The 14,685-nt window shown below is 41.0% G+C and overlaps 2 protein-coding genes across 2 annotated transcripts in view; both read left to right on the forward strand.

Annotated features, from left to right (window-relative positions):
* Positions 1-12,615, forward strand: part of scrib (scribble planar cell polarity protein) — a gene marked incomplete at its 5' end in the record, with an annotated part of 61,642 nt that extends 49,027 nt beyond the window's left edge. The window contains 11 exons of the mRNA XM_083901530.1: positions 77-199; positions 1,313-1,363; positions 2,425-2,584; positions 2,680-2,881; positions 2,965-3,054; positions 3,146-3,328; positions 5,116-5,255; positions 5,597-5,634; positions 6,190-6,264; positions 9,297-9,351; positions 10,786-12,615. Coding sequence (XP_083757656.1) covers positions 77-199; positions 1,313-1,363; positions 2,425-2,584; positions 2,680-2,881; positions 2,965-3,054; positions 3,146-3,328; positions 5,116-5,255; positions 5,597-5,634; positions 6,190-6,264; positions 9,297-9,351; positions 10,786-10,937 — 1,269 coding nt within the window. The 3' untranslated portion in view covers positions 10,938-12,615. The remainder of the gene's footprint in view (positions 1-76; positions 200-1,312; positions 1,364-2,424; positions 2,585-2,679; positions 2,882-2,964; positions 3,055-3,145; positions 3,329-5,115; positions 5,256-5,596; positions 5,635-6,189; positions 6,265-9,296; positions 9,352-10,785) is intronic.
* Positions 1,377-2,414, forward strand: LOC310937341 (uncharacterized protein). The gene has a single exon (XM_083901576.1). It carries the CDS (start codon positions 1,774-1,776, stop codon positions 2,155-2,157), a length of 384 nt encoding a protein of 127 aa, XP_083757702.1. The 5' UTR covers positions 1,377-1,773; the 3' UTR covers positions 2,158-2,414.
* Positions 12,616-14,685: the final 2,070 nt, after the last annotated feature.

Here is a 14,685-nt window from a genome sequence, read left to right on the forward strand (position 1 = left end):
CATTGTTGATAATCCAAATTGTAATTTATGCTCCGGTGCATTTCCATCTCTTCAATGCAATTTGTTTTCTCTGCAGACGCGACCAGGTGCCATCCAGCCTGTTGGCCGCGTGTGGTCGAGCACCTCTCCCGCCACTCCGGATGGCCACAGTCCCAACCCCTTTCAGCATGGCCCCTCCCCCTTCAACTCCCAGACCTCTGTAAGACCCCTCACCACCATATAGTGCTGTTTTCCACCATTCTCAGGTTCTGTGCAGCGTGCTGTGACTGCTCATCCCCTACACACTCATGTTGTCCAACAACAGTACAGCAAATGGAGATTTTTTCAATATTTCTAAGTGAGTTTAAAACAATTCACCAGGGTGGAGCTGAATATGTGCAGGTGCTGACCTCCAGGCACACCTGGACGTTACGTGTGTTTTAAGTAAACCTACAAAGAAAGCACCCAACACAACTCTTGGCTCCCAAATTAAATAACTCCCCTTTGTAATTCTTTCTCTTGGCAGCAGGATAGCTTAATTGGCGAATTTGATTTTCTTGATTGTTTCGCAAACCTGCCCGAGCCCCACTGTCTGTCTTTCTCTGACATACTCCCTCCTCCTCTCACATGAAACCAGCTGCCATGCTGTTCACCTTTCTCCACCACAGTCGTCTTCAACTTTGCTGGTTTTTTTCATTGTCTACCCTCTCGTCCATATCTGTCTGTCCTCCCTTCCTCCTCCTCCTCCTCCTCCTCCTCGTCCTGCCACATGGACCTACCCCCACCCTCCATGTCCCCTGGTCCTCCTCCCCTGCAGCCTCGAGCCCCCTCCCCCACCTCCAACGACGAGTTCCCCATGAATGTCAAGCAGGCATACAAGGCGTTTGCCGCCGTGCCTCGCTCACTGGCAGTGATGGAGCCGCCGCAGGTAGGCCATGCTGCCCGGACTCGCTCCCCGGGTCACGATACAAGCATGATTGGTTGGTCTCACCCCGCCCCCCTCTCCTGACTGGAGCAGGCTGTCCTGTAAGGAGCCTGCACTGAGTCGGGGGTCCTGTGACGTGCTGTGACTTGTGGAATGCCTTCATCGTTGGTTTTTGTACCTCAGTGCCATCATCTGTCATACTGGTGTTGACTCTTGATCCATTTGTACAACCATGTGTGACTCGTGTACTAATATTCAAACCTATTTTTCTTCATTTATAAAATACTATATATTGTATCCCAGCTTCTAATTGGTCTGCCTGCTCTGTATCTCTGTCCTGTCCCAACTCCAGTCTGAGGCTCTTTATTTTTTTTTATTAACAATCTTATTTCCTGCTCTTCTCAACAGGACCTGTATGGTGTGAGGAACAATTTTCCCCCAAAGCAAATTTCCCCAGAGGTGAGTAAACATATCGAACAATTAAATAATAAAAGGGCAGCTTTCTGTTGTGCTGCACATCCCAGAATATCAGCCATTGAATATAATTTGAGCAGTAGACGCTTCTAGGCTCTAGCACCTTATTTTGCTACGGTAGGATAGTTTGATTTAGAGTTTTCTCTAAACGTTCACAGAAGTTTCAAATGATCTGAGTAATAATAAGAGTTTTGCTGCCATGGTGGAAATTCAAAGAAATTAGGTTTAAAGTAATTTTAACAATGGCCAAACACTTAAATCTCAAGCACTCAACCATTAACAAAATCATTAAAGCAGATTCTTGATTCTCGTAAATTCTTGATATAACAAAGAAATCATTGAACTGAATGTTTTCTAGCATTTTATGGACCAAAAATGTATTTGATTAATGGAGAATGGAGGAAATGAGCACAGATGCTACGTATTATCCCGAGTGTACCGTCATTACTTTAAAAACCTGCTCGAGTTTGACCGCCTGGTGTCGACCTTTGTGGCCGTTTCAGCCTGAGTTGAACAACGAGGTGTTTGATGATGACGTAGATGGTCAGAAGGGAGCCGGTAAGGGTCTGACCAGCGAGGTCTCCCCTCGACCGTCGCTCACGTCTGACCGTCGGGAGTATATGAGTCTGGCAGCAGTGCCTCGTCTGTCCAGGCCTTCAATGGACCTGCAGGTATCCACCACCTCCACCACTGCTGCTAAGGGCAGCCCCGTTCTTTATCTGGGCCGTGGTGTGCTTGGCTTGACCGGTGGTGATGGTATCTCTGCTCTCAGAGATTGAGACAGCCGCGCTCCTTCTCTTCGTGATGACACTATGATATGATTAAGCCTAAATCAGCTCAGGTGCTGGGTTCTGATTTAAGTCTTTCGCTTTCTTCTTTTGTATCTCTGGTCTTTGTCCCTTGCTGTTTTGGCAAATGGCTTTATAATAGCATTGAAAAGCAACCTTTCAGCAGAAACCATTTCCTCTTTTTATTTTCTGTATTTGTTCTGTATAATTTAGGTGCCAAGATTACAGCATTCATTTTTTTCCTTTGTTACTCCACAGAGTCCATCACCTGCTGGTAAGGACAGCCCAGAGCAACGCTCATTCAGAGACAGACAGAAGTATTTTGAGATCGACGTGAAGCAGCAAACTCCCGAGAAACCCAAACCTCGAGTCTCGCTTGTTGGAGAGGATGACCTCAAGAAAATGAGGGAGGAAGAAGGTACGTTAGCCACAGTGTCCCTTATTTGACACCTGAATCGTTTGACCTGCTTTCAAAACTTCAAAAAAGCATGTGTCTGTTGATCTCACTCACAGCGAGGAGGTTTGACCAGCGAGCGCAGGAATACCTTATGGATGAAGATGAGGAGGATGAGGAGGACGACGACTTGGCTAAGCAGGTGGCTCAGATGAAGGCCACCGGCAAGGTGTTGCTGGACGGTGTGGAGTATAAAGTGGAGCCGTTGTCCTCCCCGTCTCCGCACTGCTCCACTCCTCCAAGCTACTGCGGCAGCTCAGGGTGAGAAACTCTGAATATTTTATTGTTTTATACAAAGTTGTAACTTCTTATATCTTTTACTTAAACCTTTTTTATTTTTGTAGACCCCCGTCTGTTGACGGTAAGGGAGACTCTCAGAGGAATTCACTGGATGACAGCTTCAGGCTGGAACAGAGGCCCAACTCCATGACTGGGTACGATGGCTGCCACTCAACAGTAAAAACACTGCTCAACTGGAACACGGTTAACTCTTAACTTCATCTCTTCCTGTGCGTGTCCTTTTAGTCTGATTCCGGTGTACCCCGGGGAGTCGTCGGCTCCCATCCGGACGGCCAAAGCTGAGCGCAGGCATCAAGAGAGGCTCCGCATGCAGAGCCCTGAGCTGGCTGTGGCCCTCGACAAGGACCTGTCACCTGCTGAGAAACGAGCTCTGGAGGCAGAGAAAAGAGCCATGTGGAGAGCAGCACGGTAAACTTGACTCACACCGACATGAGATACAAAATGGCCAGGTCAGGTCTGAGGTGTATCATAACAGCAGCAGTGAATAGAAATGGAATGTGTAAGAGAATAAATTATTTGTTTTATATGCTGTATTCTTAAAGGTTTGATTACGCTATGGCTGCAATGACAACTTTTCATATTAATTTCCTTTACATTTGTGCATATCATATTGATAAATACGGTATATTCTTCTCAAAATGGACGTACGTTATCAACAGAAATGCTATTATGAGAATGTGAATAAGCAAATACTTTAAACTGGGACTTTTTGCACCTCTACATTTAATTTCCTACATTTTCTTTCTTTTTTGTGTCTTCAAAGCTTTGACTTTCTGCTTCTTGCCACACTAATAAATATTTCCAGTTTTTTTGTTTACATTTATCTCAGTGCAGCCTGAAGGTATTTCCAGTTTAATCCAGTTTTATTTTATAAAGCAATATTTTAAAGCGACACGGTTGGCCAAAGATCTGTACAGTACTAATAGAATCCATAAAAGATAATAAAAACATTTAAAGTTTTTGGACAGATAAACATTTTTGTTTTCTTTTGCCAACAGACTACACAGAAAGTTGAAGCTGACATATTTCTCTGTACCATTTATTATGACACCTACACTTTTCCCATATTTCCTAATAAATAATATGGTTCAATATTTTGTTTTTTGTTGCACTTTTATGTTCACAGCTGACTGTTTCTCATCTGTCTCCTATCTCTCTCCCTCTCCCTTTTAAAAAACAACAACAAAAACCCTGAAGCATTTAGAAAAGAAAAAGGCTATTTATCATTTCTGGTTCTCTATTTGTGTGGGTGTGTTTTTTTTTATCTTCCACTCTTTGGTTTTCTTCTTTCTCTTTTTCTTGTCCGTGTGCTTTTCCTCTCCTTTCTATCTTTTTCTTTCATCCTGGTGTACTTCATCCCACTCTCTCCTCCTCCTCCTCCTCTCCTCTGTGGCCTCCTGGGTACAGGCCCTGTGGCCTAGAGGAGGATGTTAGGCAGTATGAGCAGGACCTGGCTAAGAGGCTCTACCAGGCCCGAGTGAGGGCATCTGAGGGCTCGACCACTGCCCCCCAGCCCCCCACCTCCTCCTCCTCCTCTACCTGCGCCTCTGCAGCCTCCCAGCTCAGGTCTGCTCTGCGGCCCCAGCCACCAGGGCCAGATGCACGGCATCAGTGGGGTGTGCTGGGGTGCTTTGCCGTTGGGGTATTTTTGCTAAAGGCCGGTTTTTATGGGAAAGGTCTAAAAGCAAGCACTCGCAGTGACGACACTGCGACAGTGCTTCCACTGCCTTTCTAGTGCTGTATTTGCTTCTGCACGCCGTTTTGCCGTTTCCATTCCTAGCTTCCTCTATTTCCTTCCTCTCTGTCCTTTGTCTTGTCTTCCCTCTCTCTCTATCTGCAGTACTCTCACTTTCTTCTTTTGATTTTCATTTGCACCTTGCTCTTGATTTCCATACTGGTATTTAAACTAACACACAAACTGCAGTAAGTTTGCTTTGTGAGTTCAGGGTAAACCTACTGGCAGTAGGTCGTCCTTTTCCTGGAATGCTTCCCCCCTTTTTCTTAAAAAAAAATGTGCAATGAAATTTAAACAGTTTGTCAGAGCAACCCAGGACAAGGAGTGCCCAACAGTGGTAGTGTTAGGTACTGCACCGACCCTGGTGTGGCGTGTGCCTTTTTGTGTCAATACATCTTTAAGGCTTCAACTGTCCTTATATTTAGAGTGATTTATCTGACAGTGGCCGTTTCTCTTGCAGGATGAAGTCTCTGGAGCAGGACGCACTGAAGGCTCAGATGGTCATTGCCAAGTCTCGGGATGGGAAGAAGCGTGGGACGCTAGACCAGCTGACAGAGTCGCCATCACCTGCACCCACACCGTCTCCTACACCTATGGAAGGTAGGAAGCTGAGGAAGCTTTTACTAGATCCGTCATCGAAATCACAATGTGACCTAATATTATTATTATATTCACACTGAATGTGCAGTTATTAGGGACCTCGCGCACAGGGCTTTATTTTAATTTATGTATGTTTTAAATGGCACATGCATATAATGAATACTGTAGTACAATTTAGATCTGGAATGTAAAAAATAGTTCTATATAATTTGCTTTTGTCATGATTTATATCACTATTTTTTTCACCATCTCTAAAAAGTGGGGCAGCACCCCCCCTAATAAAAGTTAGGGTAACGCTAACTTATAGTCTAAGTAAAACTGTTGTTTGTTTTCTCTGACAGAGCTCAGTCCTCGTGGAGTAACCTCACCAGGCAGGCTGGTAAGTACATCATCTATTTATACTTTCTTAATTTTAATGTTTTTGTTTGTAAGCTATTTTGATTTGTTATTTTCCCCTGGCCTTTGTGTCAGTGTTGGATCATTTCATGTGTCCTCTGCTGTGAGGACTTGAAGAGCTTTGAAACATCAGTTATTTGAACTAATGTTGTACGTAACGTTGACTTTTTAAATCTAAGGAGCGTTATTAAAGAAAGGCACCAGACAAGGTCAGTTGTTTGTTTACAAGCTGGAAAAGGCAAAAGTACATTTGCTTCAAAGACACATTGACGGTCATTAATCCCTCATCTTACTCATTTTCACTTTAGCCGATCGCAGCTGAGAATCACACACTGCTCTCCCACCAAATACCACAACTGGCTGTGAATCACCCATCTTATACCTCTCCTTTTTCCCATTTCCTCAACCTTTATACCTTTCCCTCTCGTTTATTTCCACATGTGCAACCTGTTCTCCTCTGTTTTTTTTGTCCTTTGTCCATCCTCTTCCTTCCTGTCCTCGTATTTCTCTCCCTTGACCTTGTTTACTGTCCTTCTAGTGCCTGTCGGCAAAGAAGTTTGACTACCGACAGTTTGCTGCCATTCCTTCTTCCAAACCCGTATACGACATCCAGGTATTGGCTGCATGCTGAGATCCCACCCACCCCCCAGGGGCCCCTCCCCTCTTTTCTCTGTGGCTTTCCCTCCCTGCTGCCTCTCCTCTCTAGTTTACCTCAGTCAAGAGGCGTCGGTGCAAATGCAGTCTTAGTTGTGGTTCAGTGACTGAGAGGTCCTTCCTGCTCAGTCACTGTTACAGCGGTGTGGCTGTAACTCACTAACGCTCACTCGCATCAATGAAGATAAACCTTTTTACGCTAAATAACACACAAAATCAGCCCTGGGTCTCCCTCGTTTTCCATCTCCCTAGTCTCTTTCTTAACTCCCTCTCTTGTAAGGGCAACATTAGTGGTGACAAATAGAGGTTGACCGAGCGTGGATTTTTAAAGATTGAGAGAATAGTTATTATAGTTTTAAGGCATGAAAAAGACTCAAAGAGACTCAAAAGAAACCCATCAGCAATGAAATAAACAACAGTCATTACCGTATTAAAAAGATAAAAACTACCCATTGCTTGCATTGTCAGCAGCAGGTGTTTGTTTAGAGAATGTGTGTTTGCAGAGGTAATGAAATCTATGAGGTTCCTTGAATGCATCTTTAATGCTAGCTTTACACGATCAACTATCTGAACACAAACCGCAAAAGTGGCGTTGCGTTCCCACTTTTTATTTCACGTTTAGACGAGCGTCTTTGGGTGCTAACTCAAAAGTGTGTGAAATTTGATGTAGTATGCATGCCAGGTGGCTAGGTGGCACTGTGAAGCACTGCCATACAACAACACCAGGAGCGTGCGCATGCGTTCTACTTCTCTCTAGTAGCGCGAAGTAGCAGCTAAGGCAACTTGAATGTCCGACTGACGGATATAAGCCGACATGTTTGTTGTTGTTTGGCTGATAAAATATTTTGTCGGTTTCACCCTGGAGCGTTGTCGTGTAAAGCCAGCCTAAGCTCGACACCCTGTTGTCTCTGCATTGCTCTTATTAGCTCTCATGTGCTGGAATTTTCATGGATCCAGCTGCAGTCTTTAAACAGTTGTTTTTGTTATCAGTCAATGGGAGAAATGTTCAGCTAAAGTCACAACTAAATGAGCATTGACCCATAATGTGCCCATCCACCTGATGGGTGGAGGCAGCGCAGCCATCAGGCACCAGGCTAGAGTCCACTAATGGGTTGTTAAATGTCCTCTTCAAGCCAAATGCTAAGTTCAAATGTTCAACCGGTCGACCTCTAGTAACAATAACCTTCAATATCTCAGCTAACTAATCAGTCGGTCACTCACCATCAGCTGCACAGATTCAAACATTTTTGTTCCCACTAACCAGAATTGGTTCCGGGGTTGGGGGCTCAGCGCATCTCATCCACTGTCACATTAACATCTGTCAGGTGTCCGTTCCATGCATGTGTCACACATCGCCCTCCAGCTTCTGAAACACTGATTTGCTGAAGGTTTCTGCTGCTGCACTTTCAATAGATTTATGTCGGTTCTTGGTGTATAAAGCGATGGAGGTGAAGCAGGTGAATGGTGCTGTGAAGTGGAGCCGAGTTTTGTCTGGAAGTGGTGTTTGGTTTATTTGTGGTCAGACGTCTGTGGTCGTCATGTCAGTGTTGGTTTGTGTGTCCTACACTGGGGTTTCTGTCCAGTTCCTCAGTGTAATTTAAGTGACATTAAAGTTCAGCCCTTTGTTTGCATTCTGTTGTGGATTCCATCACCTGACCTGACTTCAGTGTTGTGTAAAGGAGATGCTTTACTTCTTTCTAATTTTCTGTTGTAATATAATGCTCACATGTCTATTTTGATGTTAAAGCTATTGTATATCACTGTAGTCCTCCCTGCTGTAAATTATACTCCACAAAAAGAAACATGGGACATAATTTTGTCTTTAACCACAAATGAAGCATGAAAAAAGCAAGTCTTAGACACAGTTATGTTTTTTTGTCTGTTGGTCATACAAAGAAAATAATAGCCATAACCTCTGACCTTTCACATTTCAAAAAAAAAGAATCCTTAGATTATTGTATTGGTCTTTAATTTAGATAATTATTACTTCATTGTTCTCTGAACTTTGTGCTAAAATGAATTTAAACCTGGAACACTATCGTTCAAATTCAAAACACCATCACTAACGCCGGGCGATTTTTACACAAGATAATAAATACACCAAATAAAAAGTATTATAAAAAGTATGTAAAAAGTACCATCATCAAAATATATCAAAACATGACAATACATGACGAATTTGAGTAGTGTTCTTTTATTTTAAACTGTGTCATGTCTAACAAAATGAAAGGAAAGCATCATGAGGGGACCATATAAAAATGCTCCAAAATTACTGGCAAATAAGGAATTTGGGAACAAAACATTTCTAAAAAAAAAAAATTAATAATGAAGATGAAAACATGGTTTTCTTGAAAATCACATACATTTATTTGCTTGGGTGAAAACCACCCGGCAATGGTGTTCTAGGGTTAATTAAAAAAACAGTTGATATTTGTGGACTATGGATTAAAAGTTCACATAAAAGACAACCGTTGATTTTTGTGAAATTTAAATGACGTATTGTTAGTCTACTCCCAGATAACTTCATACTTGTACTTCTTTGACATGTGAGTATTATATCGACTTATAAAGTCAGAACTTATTCTGTGTTGGTGCTCGTGAGGTGACTTTAGGTGACGTAGAATCATCTATGATCTAATAACACAGCTGCCTGGTGTTGGTTCTTTCATTTTCGTGTTTGGTGACATCTCTTTTGGAAATGTGCCGGCACAAAAACAAACCCCGGAACCGATGACCTAACTCAACCTGCCTCTGCTTTAACATGTCAAATCTCTCCTGGGCGATTAGTCAAAGTAGAGATACTGTAGCTTTTGTGGCTCTGACACACGGGGAGCTGGAGCATTGCTGCTGCCGCTGGCCGGCACGTCGCCTCGTCGCCGTCTCCCTTTTTGCCAGCTCCACTTACTCACACGGTGAAGGCTTCCCCAAGGAAACAGAGCAGTAAAAACACCAACTCTGCTCGCGTACTCACCGTCTTTTCTCTTCTTCCAGTCTCCTGACACAGTCGACGACTTGCAGTTCATCGACGACGGCTCCAGCAGCCCAGGTGAGTGCTGAAGTGACTCGGTGTCATTGTTACTTTATATGAAAACAGAGAAACAAATGCTCCACGAAAGAGCTAAAGTAAAGCAAATTCTTCTATTCCCTTTAATTCAGGAGTCTACCTGGGATAAGCAACTCTTTTTGGTAGGATCATGTGTGTGTGTGTGTGATCGTCAGGCTGCTGAATGTGTGGTGGATTTAAACCCTAACATGCTCGTTGTGTGGCGTAGCTGTGTGTTCCAGGTGCTTCTCACCTGCTGCCGAACATCAGGGCTGATGTTGAAACCCAAACGAAGGAGAAATTAGTCACGTCTAACCTTAAGACTTTATCACTAACCTCCATCCAGACACGTGCATGACTATTGTGCAAAGCTACATTGATAGTCGTGGTTACAATGAAGCTTTACAGCGTGTTATAGCTCTGGTTTAAACCAGAGGTGACTCTGCATCTGCACCCAGAGAGGATGCATAAAATCATTGATAATTCTAGTCTTTCCAGCACTAGAGCTCCAGGAAAATACAGCCAATTACATCACTCAGCCAAGAGCTTTATTTTGAAAATATTTTGCAGGCTTTTGATTTTACTCTTTAAATTTGACTCTTTCGATGTTAAACACTTCATAATTGTATTCCCTCTTTATATGTAAAATGCAAAAAAACAACAGTAACACCAAAAAAGAGTTGATACAAGTCTTTAAATTTAACTCAATGTTTAAAGTAAAGTAACACTTAAAGTTAAAGCTCTTTAAAAAAATATATATATATATTTTTTGCTCGTGACAACAAAAATGACTAACCAAAACAGAAAGAAGAAAAAAAAAGTAAGTAAAATATGAATAATGTGCACAGGCTAAGTGTTAGAATAAAATGATAGATAATGTGTATGGTCTCTCCCTTTAACATGTAAACAAGCTTTTTAAATTAGACTAGCATAGACCCCATATTTTCAGGAATAATTCATGTCACCTTCCAAAATATTTGTTCATCAAAGTCATTTCCCTTATTAAATGTAATCTAAAAGAGCCTAATTTAACACAATATTAGAATTGATGTTTCTTTAAAGATTTAGAATTACAAATATGACTTGTATACCATAACTTTAGGGGTCAGGTCGCATGTGGGTAAAGGGTAAATTGACGCAGAATCACGGGTAAATGTGACATGGGACACACACACACACACACACACGGTGTGGAGAGGCTTTCACTTTTCTGGGTCCTGCTTGTGTGTGTTTTTTTTGTATCTGCTGACTTGAATGTGGGGCGTCTCTGGCAGGTTTAAGGGATCCGTCCACTGCGCAGGAATTCTCTGTCCAGTTCGCTTTGTTCCTTCTTTCTCTCCAACACTGCTCACATTTGGCATTGAATGTCAAATACAGCCGCAGCATGATTGTGATTTAACTTTATTTTTCTCTCTTTTTTTGTCTTCGTTTGCGTAGGGCTCGCAGCAAATCCAGAGGCAGAGGTTTCCACGACGACGACGGCGACGATGCTGCCCGCCACTTCCGCTCTGGAGGAAATGGCCCTGTACAGCAACAAGCGCAAACTCCGTCAGGGTCGTCGCAGCCTGGAAACCGCCGTGCCCACGTAACACCTCACACACACACACATTTGACATAACGCTGTGGAAAACACTGGCAAACACGCGGTCACTCAACACTACAGTGTCAGAAGAGCGTATAATAACCACTGCAGAGACTAAGAACGCTTCATAGTCGCCACACACACACATGAACACACACACTCATGCTAACTTGTGCTCTGCGTGCCAGTCTTGCCTTGACAGTGTGCGGCCGAGAAAGAGCTGGTGTGCTTTAGTTAGGAGTCGCTACTTACAGACATGTTTGAATTCACACTCTGCCGAAGTAGAAGCTGATCTATTTTAACAAGAGGTGACTGAAATGTTTAGTTTTTTATTTTTTATTTTGTCCTGCTCCAATGGTTTTTTTTTTAAGAAAAAAACACACACACATACTGGAAGAGAAAAAGAAATGGGTCATAGCTATTACTAACTTGTTGAATGATATTTTTAGGCTTTCAGTGAATAGATTGTAAAATGTCAGGTTGTAAATATGAACTGAGGAGGGAACGTCCTGCTACCTTCACTGTCAAAAAACTGTGGGCAAAACATTACAGTACATATCTTTTTCTTTTTTCATGTTGCACTGTTACACTTCGGCTTTTTAAGAACATATATTAATTTATTCTTTCACGCAAATACTATTTTATCTCATCTAATCCCTCTGCGTTTACTGACACCTTTGATAATCTGCCAGTACACATTTTTTTTCTTCCTCGAATACAGTTTCATCATGAAGACAGAGCTTTGACGTTAAAGTCCAGTGTGTAAGAAGTAGCGACACCTGCTGGTGACACTGCCGATTGTTTCTCAGCAGTGCCATTAAAATGAAGGAAGAAACCCTTCAATCTGCGTTTATTGGATTATTAATCCATTATGACAACTCATTTTATAATGCATTATCTATTTTATATAATTAAAACAAGCTCTCAAATGTTTTTCTGGTTTATTTGCTTCTTATCCCAAAAAAACCCTATTAAAATGGTATAAGTTTAGTCATTTAGATGTCCAAAAAACACTTCTCATGGACAAAACGATTATCCAATTAATCGAGGAAACAATTATTATTATTATTATTATTATTATTATTATTAATAATAATAGACAGATTAATCAGTTATGAAAATAATCGTTAGTTGCAGCCCTGTTTATTTTAACAGAATTAGGGGCAGTTGTTCCGGAAAGTGTCGGAAAGTGTTGAAAAGTGTGGAGCAAAAACAACAAAAACCAAAACCGAAAATATTCTTAAATATTTTTTAAAAAAAATCTAAAATTTTTCTTAAATGTGAATTTTTTTCTAAAATTGCGACCTCTTACCTAAAGTACATATAAAAGGTTTATTCTAAGAGGACGACAAGTTAACTATTTCTATTTTAAAGTGATTATAATCTTATTTTAACAGTATGTCCACTCATAAACCTTTCTACATGTTACACACTGGACCTTAAATGAATTGCATATGTTTTATCAACACGTTAAAATGATCTATTTGGAGTCAAACATATCTATAGATCAGTTTCTGTGTTTACATTCCCCACATAAACAACATCACACTGCAGCATTTTAAACATCAAGGTTTGGGAACATCTTCAGCATCATTTTACTAATAAATGGTACTTTTCTCTGTCTCGTTCAGGGTGATTTTTTTTTTTTTTCTTCTCCTTATTATTTAATCAATGTGAATCGTTCATTTCTATCCTCGCTTTTAATCTGGAGGTTTTTCCAGCAGAGTGTGTGGGAACGTGTGAAGGTAGCAGGTTGTTTTTATTTTTCTTGTCTGACTATGGTTAATTTAAATCTGATGCCACTGAAAAAAACAAAAAAAAACAAAGAAAGAAAGAAAAAAGATCATTTATTGTTGTGTGAATAATGTACAAATACTGAGAGAAAAAAAGCAAAACTTGTGGGTGTGAAACTGAGCCGGTCTTGACCTGGACCGTCGCTGACGGCTGTGGCTTTGGGAGACGCTCTCTGCATGTATATTGGTTTGTGAATGGGAGAGAGCCACCAGAGGCGGAAAACCCAGTCAGAAATCCCTTCTCTTCTGTCAGTCCATGACCCGACGGGTATTTAGTTTTTTTTTTAGCAGAATCACAACATAGTAGCATTTGTGTTCATTAATTTAATGTAGGGTTTAATAATTAAAGCTTTCTATGTTTCTCTCACTGACTGAAATTCAGTTTGTTTGATAACATTTTCAATGGCTGATATTTCTTTTTCTTTTAAAAAAAATAAAATAAAAACTTACAGTAGTTAAATCATTTTTTTTTTTTCAGGTGGGTTTCACTACATTATTAATGCAGTGTTTGTGTTTTTTTGAGTTCTGTTTTGGGGGGGGGGGGATTTTAGAGGTCAGAGGTCCCAGGGGGTCGAGGGTTAGAGGTCATACAAGACTGTAACTAGTGAATTTGTACAACCAAAGAAGTCTATTTTGTCGTTCAGGAATAATAAATTTTACTTTTCATTTAAGAAGCTGATTTATCGCGTGGTGTCTTTTGTACTTTGTCTGTATTTCTTTCTGAGGAATTGAAAACATGGTGGTTCCTAAAGACTGGGTGAAATGTTATTTCATTAATAACATTTCAATACCCAAGTGTATATTGCATACAAGAGAGAATGATTGCCTTGAAGACACTTTTGTCATGGTGGCCACTGTGGGTACTGCAACAAAAAAATACTAATTGGGCCCCAAAAGATATTTTTCCCATTGACCACAATAGTAAAAGAGACGTCCTCTTACAGACGTAAAAGTGTGGACTGTGGAGCTGTCTGTGATTATTATATCAACCATTATAGCAATGATAACTACTAGTTTATTTGTAAACCACCTATCCAAAAACAGTTTATTTAGTCATTTACTATCTTATTTTGAAAACCGGATGTCTTAATCCTGCCTGTCTGCTCGTTGGGGATTGTGGAGAGATCTTCAAGGCCCTGAAGTGCAAATCACCACCACAAATAGGAAGAAAACACCAACAAATAACAAACAAAACACAAAATACAACGAGGAAAAGTGGACTCCTCTTGGTTTAGTGCGGTCCGTGCCCTCCCCTCTCGATAAATCTAATTGGAATGATCCACTTCCTGTTTGCCAGTGGGACCAACATGCGGGAGCAGGAGGAGCAGCGGGGACAAACATGTGGTAACTGCTGCTTAAAGATGATCCACACATTTCTTAGATGTTCTGTTGACGCTCTGTTCACATCTGTTGTTAACAACATCCGACCTGAGTGATCTGATCACAGGTGTTCAGATTACACCTGCTGCTGCTGCTAATGCTAATGTGACGTCACAGTAAACGCACACCTTTCATTTCATTTCTCTTCACAAACAACAATTGATGTTGTTTTCTGTTTGTTACGCAAAGACAAAGACTCTAGGAAACGTTCAACATTTGTAATAAAAAAACAATTAACAATTTTTTTTTATTGATTATTAAAGTATTTGACAATTAGTTTAGTGATGGTTTAATAATGCAGTTATCGTTGCCTCCCTATTTGTTTTATATATCTTTTGAAAATAATCAGAGAAACCATGATATGATTTATTACGATATTTGCAAAGTCATATATTGCATTATATTGACAGCACTAGTGAAAGTGAGCAGTTGGCACCATCTAGTGGACTGAAATGTTAATTTATTTAGTTATTTTGTAATGCTCATCCACAAAAAAAGTTTGATGTTTATTTGTAACATCAGCAGAACAATATACGCGAAAACAAATGAATACTGTCTCATAATTGTCACACAAACTGTGTG

This window comes from Microchirus variegatus, assembly GCF_963457635.1.
Source record: "Microchirus variegatus genome assembly, chromosome: 15".
Taxonomy (NCBI): domain Eukaryota; kingdom Metazoa; phylum Chordata; class Actinopteri; order Pleuronectiformes; family Soleidae; genus Microchirus; species Microchirus variegatus.

Bases quoted from the DNA above. Each gene is read 5' to 3' on its own strand.
- LOC310937341 (XM_083901576.1), top strand. From the start codon at position 1,774: ATGGAGGAAATGAGCACAGATGCTACGTATTATCCCGAGTGTACCGTC.